Here is a 17,398-nt window from a genome sequence, read left to right as displayed (position 1 = left end):
ATAAAAAACAGCTTAAAAACAGTTTTGTTAAATAAGTCTATTTTTTAATTCAATGAATGATTTTAAAAATTAGCTTCATTGTTTTTTAATTTACCATCTGTTAACTCAATAAATATGAGTTCTTAAAGTTATCCTAATTGTCTTGGAATTTGCTGTCTTTGAAGTTGATTAAAATTATTTAAATTAATTTTATTGTATATCCAGACTAGAACAAATCATGTCTGCATTTGAAGAGATCTTGGCTAATAATTTATAAATAAATGTGCCCATTTGTAAAATGAACCATTTTGGTTTATGGCCTTTAATATGTATTAGTCAATATGCAGACATGCAGAGAAGAGATGCTGATATTAGATAATCAAAGAGGTAGAAAACCAACACAACAATAATTGTTGCCATTAAAAACTGTGACCAAATACAAAATTTTTGTGAACTCTTGTCTCATGTCTAATGAAGAGAAAATGTAGAGTGGACATCAACTGTGATATAGTTTGTTTTCACTCTACACTATTAATAGAGAAAAGAAAATGCTATGTTTCTTTAAACACCATGCTGTCTCTGGTCACAGTTTATTGGAATAAGGGTGGTCACTGGACCCAACCAAGCCAATCAGACTCTTCCCTGAGAATTGTGAAAGACAGGAAAATGGTCTTTTCTCAGGGTGGATCGACTGAACCATCAATGGCTCAAGAACAATTGGAACCCATGATTTGCTGTATGAACTGAGGAGCAGGGGAGATGAATTACTATGAGGAAGAAAGACAAAGATGAGATATGGAGAGAAAGAATTGACTTGGTTCCCTATAGCACTTCAATAGTTCTTCTGTTCTTAAGCCTCTATTGCATCCCGATTTTGGATTGCATGAAAATCCCCAATGTGTGTTGCTTAAGCTCACAGAGTCAGCTTCTATCACTGCACTGCACCCTGGGTGACAGAGTGGGGCCCTGTCTCAAAAACAACAAAACAAAACAAACAAAAAACTTGAATTAAATGAACAAGAGAGGAAACCCTTCTAATAGTAATGTTTGTTTAATTAGAGATTTCCAGACATCACTCTTCACTCTGCTTTTCTTTAGATAAACATAACTTTTAACTTTAATTAATTAATCTTAGAAATGGGGTCTTGCTATAAGCCCAGACTTGACTTGAACTCCTGGGCTAAAGGGATCCTCCTGCCTCAGCCTCCTGAGCAGCTGGGACTACAGGCACATGCCACTGTGCTAAGTTTTAAATTTTAACATGTAATTTACCTAATTTTTGTAGTTATTGTTTTCTATGACTCATCTAAGAAATCTTTGTCTATCTACAACTTACATTATGTTTCCCTATATAAGTTTTACACTTGCAGCTTCTACATTTGGATCTACAATCCACTACAAATAAATTTTGCATATGGTATAATAAGGATAAAAGTTTTCTTTTCCCACATGGATATCCATTTATTCCAGCATTATTTCTTGAAAACACTTTTCTCTGCGCATTGGATTACTCTGGTGAAGGTAATAGTGGGGTGAGGGTATGGAAAAGCCCATCTGAAACTAAACTAATGACTTAATACTAAAATGAAAAGGGAGACATTTTATTTTTATTAATTTTATTAATGAGCTTAAGAAAATGATAGCAGCTACTTCACTTAACAAAAAGAGGGGTTAATAATTCATTCATCAGAATTTACTACCATGAACTCACATGTAATATACCTAAGACCTATCTGATAACTACGTCAAGTCAGTTTTCTGTTCCACACTGTTGCCTTCTTACCCCTTTCCATTGTCTCTACAATGTGCATCTATATATGTTTCAAACATAATGGGAACCAGACATGCTGGGATCCAGGATGGGGCTGTATTAATTAGAGGAATACATTTGCCCAAGATTATTAAATAAACACAAACTGATAACCAAATCAAAACAGGATTTAGCTGCTGGTCCTGCTTGTTTCTTTGCCCCACTTTTTTTTTTTTTTTTTTTTTTTTTTTTTTTGAGACGGAGTTTCGCTCTTGTTACCGAGGCTGGAGTGCAATGGCGTGATCTCAGCTCACTGCAACCTCCACCTCCTGGGTTCAGGCAATTCTCCTGCCTCAGCCTTCCGAGTAGCTGGGATTACAGGCTTGAGCCACCATGCCCGGCCCTTTGTCCCACTTTTTTTGGTACTAGGGCTTTGTCTTTTTGATTGCATCAACCAACTTCCAGGTTATCTCATGAAGATCCTAGAGTAATAATATTACTGTATGTCTGAGATGACTTCAAAGTATCACTTCAAACATACAATAATGACTTTGACTGATTTTCAAAATCCATTGATTCCTACGGCACAAGTCACAGATCACCTGCACATAAATCACCTTCACAGCTGATATGGTTTTGCTCTGTGTCCCCAACCAAATCTTATGTCAAATTGTAATCCCTATGAGTTGAAGGTGGGACCTGGTGGGAGGTGATTGGATCATGGGGGTGGTTTTAATGGTTTAGCACCATCCCCCTAGTGCTGTCTCATAGAAAAGTTCTCAATGATGGCTGATGGCTTAAAAGTGTGTGGTGGTTCCTCACTTGCTCGCTCACGCGCGCTCGCTCTCTCTCTCTCTCTCTCTCTCTCTCTCTCTCGTGCTGCCATGTAAGATATGCCTTGCTTTCCCTTCACCTTCTGCCATGATTTTAAGTTTCCTGAAGCCTCTCCAGTCATGTGGAACTGTGAGTCAATTAAACCTCTGTTCTTTATAAATCATCCACTCTCAGGTAGTTCTTTATAGCAGTGTGAAAACAGACTAATACAATAATACATGTTGAAAATGCTTAATATTTGTCCCAAACACTGGGGTAAATAGGTGAGGCACCTGGCACAGGGACTGTGACCATTTTAGGTATTTCTCAGGCCTTGCTCTGTTACCTTGAGGGCTGAAGGCCTCAATGTCTTGGAATATGGGTTATATTTTTGTAACATTTTTGAATCATTTGTCTCTAAATGCTTCTTAAAAATGCTCAGTAGTGGAAGGAGATCTATATATTTTGCCAAAAAGCATCCATTTTCTTATTTCTAAAAAAAAAAAAAACCTGCAATTTGTCTTGGAGAACCATCCCACCTTTATGTCCAACCCACATAATTTCAGTAGTGTGACCGTACTCCCAAATTCAAGGTGGGCATTTAACCCACGGCTGATGAAGAATGAATCACAGGTGCTGACCATGGTGATGAGTGCAGACATGGGTACCTAATATGATCAAATGCAGTCAAGTTGGGTATAGTTCTTTAGCTGGAAAATTTAAGACAGAGGGATACTCTCTGTGCTGGGGTTTCCATGTCAGAAGAATGGAAGCTAGGAGAAAAGCCAGATTAAGAATGAAGTTCTTAAAAATGAACTCCTTAAAGGAAAAACCAGAGTAAGAATAAAGTTAAAAGAGAAGAAAACATAACCAAGAGATGGTTGGTGACATTATTTGAACAGTTATATTTAATTATGTCTTAAGCAGTTCTTAAATTGTATTTTCCAATTTATGTAGTGGGGAGGGGAAGAGGAGGGACAAAAAATGAAGCAAAATAAAAAATAAAAACTTCCTTTTCGATTTGGATTTTTGCTCCTTACAACCCAAGCCCCAAATCCATGTGGATTGCTGAATGCCATCTGGTAATACCAAATCTGAATTTCTGGGCACGAACTCAAAGAACCTGCATTTTAAACAAACACTCCATTTAATTCCTATACACACTAAAGTTTAAGATCAACTGATCCATACTCTTTGTTTTGTGGCTGAGGAAACTGAGACTTTAACAAAGTCTTTCCCAAGATCATTCAACATTATCTATTTATTCAAGGTGTGGAGGAACTACCAATGAAAAGGACAAAAATCTCTCCCTTTATGGACATTAATAAGCCAGATGCTTAGTAGCATAATGGGAAATAGAATTCAGTTCAACTCTTTTCTTTTTTGTGACTTGATTTCCCTAAGGTCATGCTCTAATAATTTTCTTCTTTACCCCAACACATTTCTGGTTTAAAATCGGAACATTTAAATGGCAAAGATTCTACACTTGGGCAGCATTCATAGCACATAAAAATAGGAAGTACTTTCGGTTTTGAGGTAAATGTAACTAGTGTATATGGTCTGGTAATCATAAGCATTTCCACCAAGCTGATAAAGGACAGAACGCAGCAGAAGGAAGAAAATGCAGTACCCACTCTTGTCTCTAAAGTCCTAAGCAGCTGAAAAGTCTTTAAAGATTCTCGTCTTAAAAATTTATGCAAAATGCTAGTTAATTCCATTATACGTGTGACTGTTTCAATAAGAAAATAATTTTTAAAATCCTCAAGTAAAAAATAAATATTCCAGAAGGATAAGCCATAATTCTTATTTGGCTTATGTGCCCCAAGCACAATATCATGTTATCTAGGAGTTGATACTTATATCCCACATACATATGAGTAATTCATTTTTCTGTTCTGAAGCACTGTGCATCTACTAGCCCCATCTATTAACTATTAGCATTCCTGTGACATGGATGAGAAAATTGAGGCAGAAAGAAATTAGGATACTTGCTCTAGGTCACATAGGTAGCAACCAATTGAACCAGGATTAGAATCCAGTCAGCTGGACACCTAAAGTGGCTTTGCCTACACGTATTTTTTACTCCAAAGTTCATATAAAATAATAATTTGCTCATGCTGCCCCTTCATTGTCAAAACTCACAGAACACATAAAATGGATGCATTTCATTGTTTTTGAGTTAGACAGTAAAAGTCAAGAACGTTGACTTTCTTTTAGTCAAGAAGGTTATAATCTGTAGAGCCAAGCTGTCAAGAACTTAAAGACCTGATGGTCCAGTGAATTGAATGACTTTAAGTATATAATGTACCCATGTGACCAAATCTACAAGAAAATGGTCAGCATGCCTCATGAAAGGACGACTAGCATTTCTACTATTTTAATGGGGTGTTGCTACATATTTCTGACTATTGAGTGGCAGGCAAGTCTGTCATCAAAGCAAGATAGCAGCTAGAAAGAGTAAGCAATTAGTGGACCCAATTAAAAAGTAACAAAAATTAAATATCCTCAAGACAGTCTTAGGCATATGGCCCTGGGCTAGTTTGAGATAAAATAGACAATAGACTCCCTTTATTTGAGCTTTCTCTTCCGGAGTTTCAGTTACCTGAAGTCAATTGCCATTTGAAAATAGGTGAGTACAGCGCAATAAGATACATTGAAAGAGAGACCATCATCTCTTTAATTATAGTGTATCATAATTATTCAATTTCATTATCAGCTATTGTTAGTAATATCTTACTGTGCCTAATTTATAAATTAACTTCATCACAGATATGTATGTATAGGACAAAACAACATATATACACGTTTCAGTACTATCCAGTTTCGGGTATCCACTGGGGGTCTTGGAGCATATGCCTTGCAGATAAAGAGCAACTACTGTACTTTGATGGGTATTAATAAATACTTTGACCTTCATTAGAAATATATCTGCAAAAGCTATATAAAATTTGTCTGCAGGTCAAAATTAGCTAAATGACTAATAGTGTACTTTATGGATAATTTGACAACATTTAATATTCAATTTTTCATATAAATCTAAATTTCCTGCTTTTCTTTGGAGAATGGAAGATCTTGCATTTGGCATCAATGGCATTTACTATCCCATTTGGATGGAGAATATATTCTTCACACTGCCATAGTCCCACCACTGCTTATGGTCTTAACTTGGTCTGCTTTAGTCACATACATCCATGCATGGCCCAAAGTAGACGTAAGAGTTTGCAATCCCGGATGTGTACGGGATAATGTCCAAACTCCAGAGAATGTCTGCAAGGCTCTTCAGAATTTTCAGCCTTTACAAAGACCCCATGTGCCAGTTTCAGTAAATTCCTTATAGTTCCATAAATAATAAGTTTTGTCATGTTCAGTGTCTTTGTCCATGCTGGTCTCCCTGCTTGAAATATCCTCTCTTTACCTCCTCTTTCTGCCTAGAGAAGTCTCACTTATCCTCAAGACTTAGTTCAAGTGTCAATTCCGCTATGGAACTTTTCTAAATCCTGCCAGCTAGCTATTTGCTTCTTTCTAAGAATTCACATAACACTTTGGGCTTCTATTAGCATTACAATGACTTTTTATTCTGTCTGCCCAATCGGAAAATGTGTTTCTTGAAGAGGAGAACTCTTAATCATCTCCATATCCCCAGTCCTTAATAGAGTGCCTGGCTTCTACTAGGTAGAAAATGAATATTTATTGAATGAACAAAAGTAGGATAAATAAATGAATGATTCTGAAAATTTGTGTTACAAGATCATATAACAAATTTGATGTTTACAATGAGGGAAGTAACTACTCAAGACCAAATTTCAAATTTTGATAATGATCATGATATTTTCAGATAACAGTTGTTATAAGTGCCTGTTTATTATACCCTTTCCAGGAAAATAAATCCTGAGAAAATAAAATCTATACAATATTAGTAAATATTAAAGTGACATAAAATTATAGGAGGCCACACTTTGTTAGGGGTTCTAAGGGTACAGGAGGTTGTAGTATTGCATTCAAAGAGACAACAGAGAGTAAAAGGAGTCTCTTAAAGCTGGTAGCTACTCTGGCAGTGTTTGTCCTAAAAAGTGGAGGACTTGGGCCCATAAAGGGGCAGGAAGAGATGGGTTAGCTGGCAGGGTATCACAGGGACAAGGATTACTATCAGAATGGGAGTCCGTAGAGTTGTACCCAAGCGTAGAGAGTCCAACAGCTCTCTACTCTTGGTTACAAGATAGGCTATACTATCTGACCTTCTTGTAATGATTCCTTGGAGCCACACAACTAATCCTGATTAATTCTTTGTGAGCCCATATGATGTGTGCCATTTCTGGGCCATAACATTTCAATGTTAGCATGAAACCCTCCAGAGTGAGCTTTATTTTTGCTATAACAACATGAAACATTGAAGATGGTGATTGTTCCATTAGCCAGGGACCTGGAGTGACAGACACGGAACAGACCAGCTGAACTGCAATGGATTCAAGGCACAACCAAGAAAACAATGTTTGCTGTCACAGACCACTACAAAATTGGAATTGTTACACCAGCACAACATCGCCTATCTTGACTGATACAACAGATTTGTTCTGTTTGGCTACAACTGGCAGAATGAAGACTAATGTTCAGAAGTTTCAGGAAGACTAATTCTGTGCTATATAAGATAAAAATATAATAAAGTATACAAAGATGGAATGAAATACTTTAAAAATTATCCATTCACTTGCACAATATATAGTGAACTCTACTCTCTAGTAAGTATTACATAGGTAAAAATCCTTGCCTTAATGGAGGTTAAGTAGTAAGTTCCCCTTCACATCCAAGATGTCTGCATTGAATAGCCTCTAAAGATTTGATGGAACAAATTAATTTTAAAAATACCTTCCAACCCACAGCTTTAGGATCTCTACTTCCTCTGGTCTTAACAGAAAAATACACATATATATTTTTTTCCTCAAGTATTTCTCTGATTCAAACCACTAACTGACCCATTCTGTTGTCTTTTCACATTTTAATGTCATTTTTCCAGAAAAAATGTTTCTTCAAGGCCAATGCTATTTTATTCTTTCCCTTGATCTGTCTTCTAATAGTTAGTAGGCAATATCTTATTGTCTATTCTTTTAAGGAAATAACCAGTGTAGCTTTTGATACCAGCTACTGTTATAGGCCATTTGATACGTTTCAGATTTGTCTTTCATTTAAGTTAGATTTGGGCTTGTTAAAAAAAAAAATCTAGTAGCACAAATGTATTATCGTGTTAGTTCATTTGAGGTACTATAACAAAGTATTTCGGACTGGGTAATTTATAAGCGACAGAAATGTATTGCTCACAGTTCTGGAAGCTGGGAAGTCTAAGATTACAGCACCAGTAGATTCAGCGTCTGGTGAAGGCTCACTCCTGGCTTCATAGGTGGCACTTTTGTTGCTGTGTCCACACACAGTGGAAGGGGCAAGGTAGCTAGACTCAGCCTGTCTTATGAAGGCACTCATCCCACTCATGAGGGTGGAGACCTCATGATTTAATCCCTTCCCAAAGGCCCTACTTCCTCAATGCTATCCCTTTTGATATTAGTTTCTAATATATGAACCCTAATATTGGGGAACACTAACATTCAGACCATAACAACCAAGTAACTTTCAGATTAAATGCCCCTTTCTTCTGAAAAAAATGGTCTTAGCCTTGTGCTATGAAATTTGTGGCCAATGACAATATTTTACTAACATCTTAATATTTAATCCCTACTGTGTGGAGGTGTAAGGCTTATGTAAGAGTTTATCAAACTATGTTACTTAATGCACTGCACCCAGAATTACATAATGCTATATTCTAAAAAAGCCCATGAGCTCTCTATACAAGACTATTTAGAGGAAAAAGCAAATTCAAAAAATGAGGGGCAAAATGTTCTCTTGGTTCAACTCAGGGGAGCATATCATACTTTCAGTTATATGGGCTTGGCTGATAACTTGGGGAAGCAGATGAGTATATAAGTGTGTAAGAAAGAAAAAAAACAAATCTTTTTCAAAAATTTCAAATTTCTGTTCAGCTTCATTTTCAGGCTTTCAGAATTGGAAAATCAACTGCCTGCTACCATAAATTACTGTTAAGCAGTAATTAAATACTGAGAATGTGTTTTTATTCCAAACCTGATGTCTTTCTCAGACACAGAAATTGTTACTGGTTAGGAAATTCAGCATTTTGGTAAATTAAGGCAGGAGGATTTAATGTCTCCTGGGACCTGTGGGGGCAGAAAGTGATCCAAAAAGGAAAACGTTTTACTGTTTTGCTCATTACAATAATTTATACCTTTTTGCTTCGCTTTACAGAACTAGGAGTTGTGGTGGGCACTTGTGTTTTTTAAAAGGAGGGTAGGTTCTCTAAAAAACCCTAATTCATAATTTTAAAAAAATTCTTATATGTTTGGAATTACGGTCTCTGCATAAAATGATGTGTTAAAAGATGAATAAATTCCAGTGAATTCAATAACCATCGATGGGGGGGGAAAAAAGCAGCATGAATGCATGCTGTACTCTCCTTTATTTAGAAAATTCACACAAAAATACAGCACAGTTGATGTGTTTGTTACCAGGGCTTGAAAGTCGAATCAACCCCTGTGTAAAAGATAAAATAAGACTGCACGGATATCAGGATTTTCCCAGTGTGCTTTATTCATAGCCATCTGACACAACAGGACCTAACAGAGCTTGTAGGAAAAACTGAATTCTCAGCCCACAATCACTTTCCAGGAACTTCCCTACAAACAGTGCTGTGCGCTGGCAGGATGGAAATCTTAGCAGTCTCCCTCATGCTTCCATAGTTTCCTCCTCTCTAAATAAAATTATTTCTGGGGACTTAATGAGAGAGCAAGCCTTGTGTGAAAGGAATTCAAGAAAGAGCGGCTTCTAAAAATACACCTAGGCAGCACTACAGTCCTTATTGTGACAACCTGACGTGCTGTAGTTCATGCCATGAACCTAACTACACTTCTTGCCAAATACACTCACGCGTACAAAGAGGAAAAGTAAAAACTATGTTTTCTCTTTCTGCAATCCCTTTAACTTTGAGTAAACAGTAGTAATTTTCTGTTGACATACTCAATGCAAATTTCCCAAAGGCGACACAATACAAAACAAAAGACCTGTTAGCTTCCTCAGAGCTGGAGGGAGGCGAGGCAGGGGGAGAGAAATAAAGTTGATGGAGTTCCAGTTTCTCCTAAGCCTGCGGTTGTGAGCCTTTAGCCACCCTAGTCTTTTTGTAGAGATTTTTTTCAGTTTCAGTCTCCACTTAGGAAGGTTCCTTGGCCTCTTCTCTCCCAAGTCCCCTGTCAATAAAATCCTCATCTTTCCCGCTTTGCCCCCAGCCTTTTGGGGAAATTGGACCTTGCTCAGGCGTCTTGTTCCAGTGAGCTGAAAAGTACAGCTGCTGACGTGAGGATAAATATTTAAACATATGGGCTGGGTCACAGCGTGAGGGTCTTCAAGGGAGGGCCTCCTCCTCCTCCTTCCGCCAGGAGCTCCTCATCTGGGGTTCACGGCTCCTGTATAGGGGACTAAGAGGGGCGAGGGTGGGATGACGGGAGATGGACAAACCAGGCTATAAGTGAAGGAGGCCCTCTACGAAAGATCGTCTCGACCGAACAGTGACAGAGAGAGAGAGAAAAAAAAAAATTGGCCCACATGCCCCTAGTGGGGAGCCATACACCCCACGTAGGCTGGGTTGAGGTGGGGGTGCTTCGGGGCCTCTCACCTGACTTCCTCCTCTGCCTGCACACACACTACAGTAACCCCCTCTACTCACCCCCCAAAACCCAGCCACACAACGAACAACAAGAGGAAGCCGCAGGCGACAAGAGGAGGGGTGCGCGTGGTGGGGGCCCCCAGAGAGGTGAGGGGGCAGGGTTGGCGGGTGAGAGAACCGTGCCGCGCACCCCAAGCGCACCCCCAAGCGCCCACACTTACCCCTCGCGGCTGAGGGTCCGGTCTTCGCGCCAACCCCCAAGCGCGCCCCCTGGCCCGCCCTCGCCCCTCCGGCCCGCCGCCCCCCACACCCCGGCCCGCGCGCTGGGAGGGAGCCCGGGAGCAGCGCGCAGTAGCGGCGGCGGCGGCGGCGGCGGCGGCTCGGGCTCGGCTCGGCTCGGGCTCCAGTGCGCCTAGTGTCGCCGGCGGCCGCCGAAGCTCCCACCGCCAGGGGGAGAAGCCGGGCGGGCGCTGGGGAGGCGGGCCTGGCCCTGGCCGCCCCGCTGGCCAGCCCGCGCCGCACAAGCTCCGAAGCGGCGGCTGCGCTGGGTTCGCGGAGCCCCCGGGCGCAGTGTGCCCGGCCCGAAGCGCCACGGCTGGATGCGCGTCCCGGGTGGCTGCGGGCTCCCGCGGGGGGCGCCCCGGCCGCTCCGGTGCGCCTCCAGACTGCGGGCGCCGCGACCGCCGAGCCGACGAGAGCAGCTCCCGCCGGCCCCTTCCCCCTCCCGCCCCCGCCGCCGCCCCCTCCCCCGCTCCCCCCCCCGTTAACATCTCCTCCCTCCCCCTCCTTCTCTTCCTTCCCTTGGCCCCGCGCGCTCGCTCGCTCGCTCCTCGCCTTGCTCTCCCCTTTAAACGCCCACTTCGGATGGGGAAAGAGGACAACTTGAAGTCAAGTTGCAATTAACTTCCGCGGCAGCCGCAGCTCCGGCGGCGGCGGCTGCGGCAGAAGAGGCAGAAGCCGCCGCCTCGGAAGTCCGACGCGGGCGCGCCCGCCCGGGGAGCCGTTCCTGGTTTCAGGCCCGCACTCGACAGCCACCGCCGCCCCCAACGTCCATGCCTGAGTGAGTTCTGCTCTTTTGCCTCCCTTTTCCCCTTGCTACTCTTGCTGTTTTATCTCTGTCTCTTTTTCCGGAATCAGTTCAAACTTCTCTGTAGCACCCACTCCCTTGTTGGGGCGGCTCGGCTCCCCTGTCGTGGGCGCAGGGTTGCAGGGGTCCCCTGAGCCCCTTTTCTCACGCAGACGGTCCTCGCAGGGGTGGGCTGGTGGAGTGAGGGAGAGCGGCCGGGATGGGGGACCTGAAGATGCCATTCGTTCTCTGTCGGGGTGTGGACGCACCATCACACCTGCCCAGCGACCCTGGCTGAACAAACTCCTTCAGGTCACCGGTACGGCCCTTTTGGAAGAGAAAAGGGGAGTGGACGAGACCGAAGGAAGCAAATGGGGAAAGGGGGAGCCTCTGTGCGTTCTGGAGCCGGGCGGGCAGTGAGGTGCTTGGAGAAATGGGCTGCGGGAGTGGAAATGTTCCCCCACCGGATCGCGAGTGTGCTCAGCATCCTTTCCCGATCCATCTCCGCCTCCCTCTGCTCTCAGCCGGCGTGGCTGATTGTAAGCAACGGCGAAGAGGGGCCTGGGAAGTTTGTGGCAACTTCTGCATCCCGGGAGCTACTCGGGCGCCGGGGCGCTCAAGTTAGAGCCCGGAGTTTGAAAGCCGCGGCAGTCCTCATTTCGAGCCCTAGCTGGCTGTATCGAGGCCGGTCCTGGAGGGGCTGCTGGCGTGAATGTGGGTTTGGAGTTGGGCAGGAGGCAGAAGAAAGGGCAGTCCTCTTAGCTAGGACCGGGACATCACAGGTGCAGCCTCGGGGTCCGCACCGCATCTCTCTCCTGTGGTCCGGACCAGAGCGCGGTGGCCTTTTCCTAGTGCTCCATTGCCAAGGCTCCCGGGGCGGCAGAACTGGGGTTGGGGAAATCACAATGAGAAGGACGAAGCAGGTAGGTGGCAGGTCCGGGGAGTGCCACGTGCGTACTGGGGAAACGCAGGTTCCTCTTGGGATGGCCTCAGAAAACCAAGAGGGGAAAGGGGCACAGGGATCTCCTTGAAGGTTTTGGCCTTGGCCTCCAACTGGGGTGTTGCAAATTTCACTAACAAATGTCAACCACAGGGTCATCTCTCAGAGTGTCCTGGTTGGCAACTCTGACCTCTGCGCCCTTTCTTGACGAACTTTCTCAGAAGCATTCCGGATTTACAAGCAAATGTTCTCAGACTTGGACTCCACATGGTTGTAAAAGAGACAGGGAAAACAGAAAGACGCCCTATTCCCGGGAGAGAACCTTACTGCTCTGACTGACTGGGGTTCCATGTTTGCATCCTTGGAGGCCAGGGGACCTGACTTTATCAACGGGGTGGGGAGTAGAGTAAAAATGAGTAAAATGTGACCGCTCTGTGGCAGGTTTTGTCCTAAGCAATCTCTGATGTTTACGGTGTTTGTACTGCTGACAGAGTAACTCATCCCGGTGAAACTTAGTTGAAATTTACACTCTTATCTAAAGTGGATTTTTCTGAGATGTAAGGAATGTGAGATTTATTCTGTGGTCAAATGTAGCAGCAAAAATCAAAAACAAAAACTCATACTTTAAGTTTGAAGAAAACCAAGGTTGAGGTGTTTGCTCTAAAAACCTCTGATCTCCAGTAGGGTACTAGTGCTATGATTTAGCAGTAGTCCTTTATTTCTATTGCATATTATTTTGGTGGAACAGTAGTACATTCATATACTGGCTGCTCCAGTCTGCTGGCAAACATTAGCATTCAAGCTTACATTTTTGACAAATGTGCAGACAGGAATAGCATGAATAGGCATCTTAAATATTAACAACCTAAGCATCTGTTGTGAAACAAATTTAATATATTTACTCTGTTTTTCTCACATTGTTAGAAAAGGTTATAATAAGTGCATAATTTCAACTTTAGTTAGCAGAAGTAACTGTCTGTATCTTTCACTACCTCTCCAAGTGTTTAACACAATCACCAGACATAAATACTTTAATTAACTTGGTGAAGCACATTATTAAATACACTCTAGACAATGTGTATACTATATAAAATTTAACAGTAGCAAACTATGTTTCCTATTTGTGCACATTTTTAAATGACTATGCATTTTATAAACATACCAAATATGTTTATTCTTCATCTTCAATTGACGCTTATTACTTCATATTTTTTCTAATGGAAACAATATTTTAAATGTAGAGGTGTTCAATCATAGGCAGTACATAATATGTAAACAGTAGCTATCATTGTCAAATTTGAATATGGCTACATGTAACAGTATTATACAAGAGAAATAAAATCATGATTCAATTTTGTATTCCTTTCTGAATAATGAATATAAATGATGTATTAAAAAAAAGAACGGATAGGGATTTTCCTCCTAAAGTACTAGCTCCTTAAAATTTGGTGGGGGGGGGGCAGGATTGGGGGGAGAAAAAAGATAGAGAAAGAAGACCTAAAGGACTTCCAAAAGTCTGAATAGTTATTTCCAGAATCAATGCATTCCTCACTTTCCCACAAGCTGAAATATGTAATAAATAATAGTTCTTTGTATGTAAAAGTATTCAAAAGGAATGCTTTTTGTTCAGTTTTGTAAGAAATTAATATATTCTTCAGTTGATAATCTACAAAAGTAGTTCTTTTTGTCTCCCAGCATCTTAAATAAGAATGACAACAAAATGAGTACTGGTTTATTTCTGCAAAGAAATCTGTTGCCAGCTATTTGAACCTGTGATTGAATAAGACATGATATGCTGAGTGATGGTAAAGAAATACTACATTAGCTTAGTAAAGAATGAAATATCTGGAGGAGAATTTTTAGTTCTTTTTCATGTGACAGGTTGTGGATTGTAAATTAGGCCTAAAAGGTCAGGTGACAGGCACCTGTTCCTCATTATTGTAAAAATATTTTGGTTACAAACACTATTACTCTAAACACAACATGGATATACAGCAGGGACTCTATAAAGCACTCTAGTGGGTTTTCATCTGCTCTGTAAATTTCCAAAAGGGCTATAGATAGATATGCCCTTTACACACATCGTTTCTTCCATACATGTTGTCTTGGATGACTGTAATTAATATATTAGTACTTGGAATTGATGAAGTATATACAATAAATGCATCTGACTAAAGCAATCATCAGACTATTTCTAGGCACGATGTAGTTGAATAGAAAAACGTTTTTAAATCTCTTTTTCCTTTACAATGTATTGATTATCATAATTTTGTTCATGTTATAAATAGAAACCTCCCCAAATTGCCTTTTACATTTTTTAGATGTGTTCTTATTTTAAATGATGCTATGAAATATTTTGCTCAGTACTCATATATAAAAAGAAAATTGGTTGCTATATACTGTCATAGCTTTATGGCTTACATAAAATAGAAAAAACACATTTACGTGAATGCTGTTAGGAATGGTATCATCATTTGATCTTTAAACTTGCCGCTTCTCTCAGGAGAGTTCAGCAATATTTCTATTGGAGTTAAGGAATGTGGTTTGATTTTTTATGAATGGTTTACTTTTAGATATTTCAGAGTGAAGAATCAGCATACATATTGAAAAGACCAAAGTGGCACAAGGCTGCAAAATATTAAAGGTGCCAGGTGCCTTAATTAACAAATGAGGAATATCTTGAGTAAATCAGATAACTCAGGTTATTAAGTTCTATGATATTTCAAAATGTTTTTTGTCTTTTCAGTTTTGTATGCTTTGTGCTTATTATATTAAGTATTCATTTTTAGCATTTTTGTGATCAGATTACAGAACAGTCATTACTCTTGCTTTTCAAATTGATTTGGTTTTCAAACTCCAAAACTCTGTGATGATTTTTACAAATTGGTTTACATTTTGACAGAACAGAGTTAAGTTAATTAATAGATCAGGCACGAAAAATCATCCACAGTAGGGTATATTTTCTGGTAAAATGAAAGTTATGTTTCAGCATGATGAGCATCAGGCTTCAGTAATCTGTTCCTCGTGTGGAATGAACACTTCCTACTTCGAGCTAGCAGACACCTACTGTTTATTTACGCTGCATTAAACTGACAGCGCAGCAATCAGAGGAAAAATATTACTTACCTTCCTGAAGTAAATACCAGTTTATAGGTTAGTGCACGTATTTATATTCCTGTCACCACTAAATAAGGGCTCTGTCTCCATTTTAATATCTACCTGTGCTGTAATCCAGGGCTTCAGACTCTTCCTGGTTGGGGATAGGGGTCGAGAGGAGTTTTTCATATTATTTCTTAATGGCAAAACTTTAAAGACAAGTAATTTCATCTTCTTATTTCTGTCGTGTGAGAACCAGTTGAAAGAAATGTTCTGTACCTTTACTTAGCATACTTCAACTATAACATCAAAACCCCAAAAGAATCTGCATGCCACTTAAAATAGTCATCTTAAAGCAACCTCAGGATAAATATGTTCAAACACATTCAAATGTGTTTTGCTAAATTCACTTTCTACAAAGTTCCAAAAAGATTAAACTATTTGATTCCTCAGATAATAACTTCAATAAAGTGTCTTCTCTTCCAAGTCTTATGTGGAATGTTTGAGTTTTTCATGGAGTTCTGAAAATATAAATAAAAGTGGGGCTCGCTGATTGATTTATTGATTGAACCTCTGAGCTTTTCTCTGAAAATAATTTTACCTCCTTTATTTGACTTCTTGTTAATCTGCCATCCTTAAAATAAGGGAGATTTCTACTTTGTTATAATACTAAATGCAGTTGTTGTTTCCTTTTAAGTTAAAAATTCTTTCTCTTTCAAGATCCCTTTGGAACATCGAAATACTGTTAAAGTTGAATTTCAGAATTCACAATTAACTTGAGAAAATGCTTATTTTCACTTACATTATCTAAGAATTGTATAGGCATTTAACTGCCTATATACAGATATCAATACCTATTCACATATTCCACTGACATCAGGGTAGAATATGGTCTTAATGCAACATATGAATCAAATCTGTTACACAAGCTTCTTCTCCTTCACTATACCGAAGAAAAAGTGTCTACTATGGTAATTTATATGTCATTCCTAACTGCTGTTCTCAATGGTAAGTCTATTTAAACTTGATGTCTTCATAGAGTGTGATCAACACATTAACACACATTATTTCATACTTTTGAACTTATGCCAATGGTACCTTTTGCTGTTTATTTTTTTAAAAGTCTTTTTTAAGATTAGATATTTCATTTCAGAGTAAATAGATACAGATTGTGTGTATATATATTCAGGGTGAGATTTAGTAGTGTAGAATTTCTCCAACATATTGGCCTATTTTTATGCTTTCAAGTTATTCTTTATCACTTCTACAATTGTTGCAGTCTGAAAGTTCATAATCGAAATTCTAATCACCTCTTTCAATGGACTTTCAAGGATGTAATTCAGTTTATGTGGTGATCTAGTTTAGTTACAAGAGATGAAAATTAGTTAACTGGTACCTCAGGATTTATGTCCCTGGTTTCTGCTGAAATTTATTCAGTCCAGTTATTTGACATTTGGTAGAGAAGTGACATGTAACCAAAAATTAAGAGTTGGTTCAGTTTCCAGTGGAGGAAAGATTTTGCTGGATAAAACATTTAACTGTGCAATATTTTATTACACTCATCACTCATTTTAGAGCCTGCTTATTGTTGCACACATTTTTGAATACCTATGGGTGCGGGTCCCCAGATGAGGCTGAAATGCTTGCAGAAGCAGATGTCAGGCTGCACCTGGTTGTGCCTTTACTAGTATGTCTGTGGACTCGAGCTGGCCCCCCTCCTCTGCACCCCTTCCCCCACAGGTGTGCAGGAAGTAGAGGGCGTTATACTGGGTGAAGTGGGTGGACTCTACACAGAGCTATGACCTGATTTGTGACGCACCCTCAGAACTGCAGTAATGGTCCAGCTGCTTCAGAGGCAACTGGTAACCACCTCATTTGGGGATGTTTCTGCCTTGCTAGCAGTGCCAGCGAGAACTTCATCATTGCCACCTCATCAAAGACTACTTTTTCAGACATCTCTTGTAGGGCTAGATTCAGAGAGCAGCTTCTGATTATTTGGAGGGTAAGTGACAGAAAAGTTCCTATAATGTGATATAT

The 17,398-nt window shown here is 40.4% G+C and overlaps 2 protein-coding genes across 21 annotated transcripts in view; one reads left to right on the top strand and one right to left on the bottom strand.

Moving 5' to 3' along the window:
• The window catches only part of LOC103788868 (uncharacterized), a 43,602-nt gene extending 32,329 nt beyond the window's left edge, over positions 1-11,273 (bottom strand). For 10 of the 11 annotated variants that reach the window (XM_078354387.1, XM_078354386.1, XM_078354384.1 and 7 more), the window contains exon 1: positions 10,481-11,273. In XM_078354387.1, the coding sequence (XP_078210513.1) occupies positions 10,481-11,029 (549 nt within the window). In that variant the 5' untranslated portion in view covers positions 11,030-11,273. Of the gene's footprint in view, positions 1-9,168; positions 10,072-10,480 lie in introns of those variants that run through there. The other variant, XM_078354393.1, reaches the window with a different exon arrangement.
• Positions 10,271-17,398, top strand: part of SATB1 (SATB homeobox 1) — a 100,336-nt gene continuing 93,208 nt past the window's right edge. For 3 of the 10 annotated variants that reach the window (XM_078354377.1, XM_078354371.1, XM_078354382.1), the window contains exons 1-2: positions 11,135-11,319; positions 12,419-17,363. The gene's annotated coding sequence lies outside the window, so the exon portion shown is untranslated. Of the gene's footprint in view, positions 10,407-11,054; positions 11,320-12,418; positions 17,364-17,398 lie in introns of those variants that run through there. The other 7 variants (XM_078354373.1, XM_008983882.5, XM_078354380.1 and 4 more) reach the window with 3 other exon arrangements.

This window comes from Callithrix jacchus, chromosome 17 (genome assembly GCF_049354715.1).
Source record: "Callithrix jacchus isolate 240 chromosome 17, calJac240_pri, whole genome shotgun sequence".
Classification (NCBI taxonomy): Eukaryota; Metazoa; Chordata; class Mammalia; order Primates; family Cebidae; genus Callithrix; species Callithrix jacchus.
The sequence above is the reverse complement of the archived record's forward strand: the minus strand, read 5'-3'. Positions and strand labels throughout refer to the sequence as shown.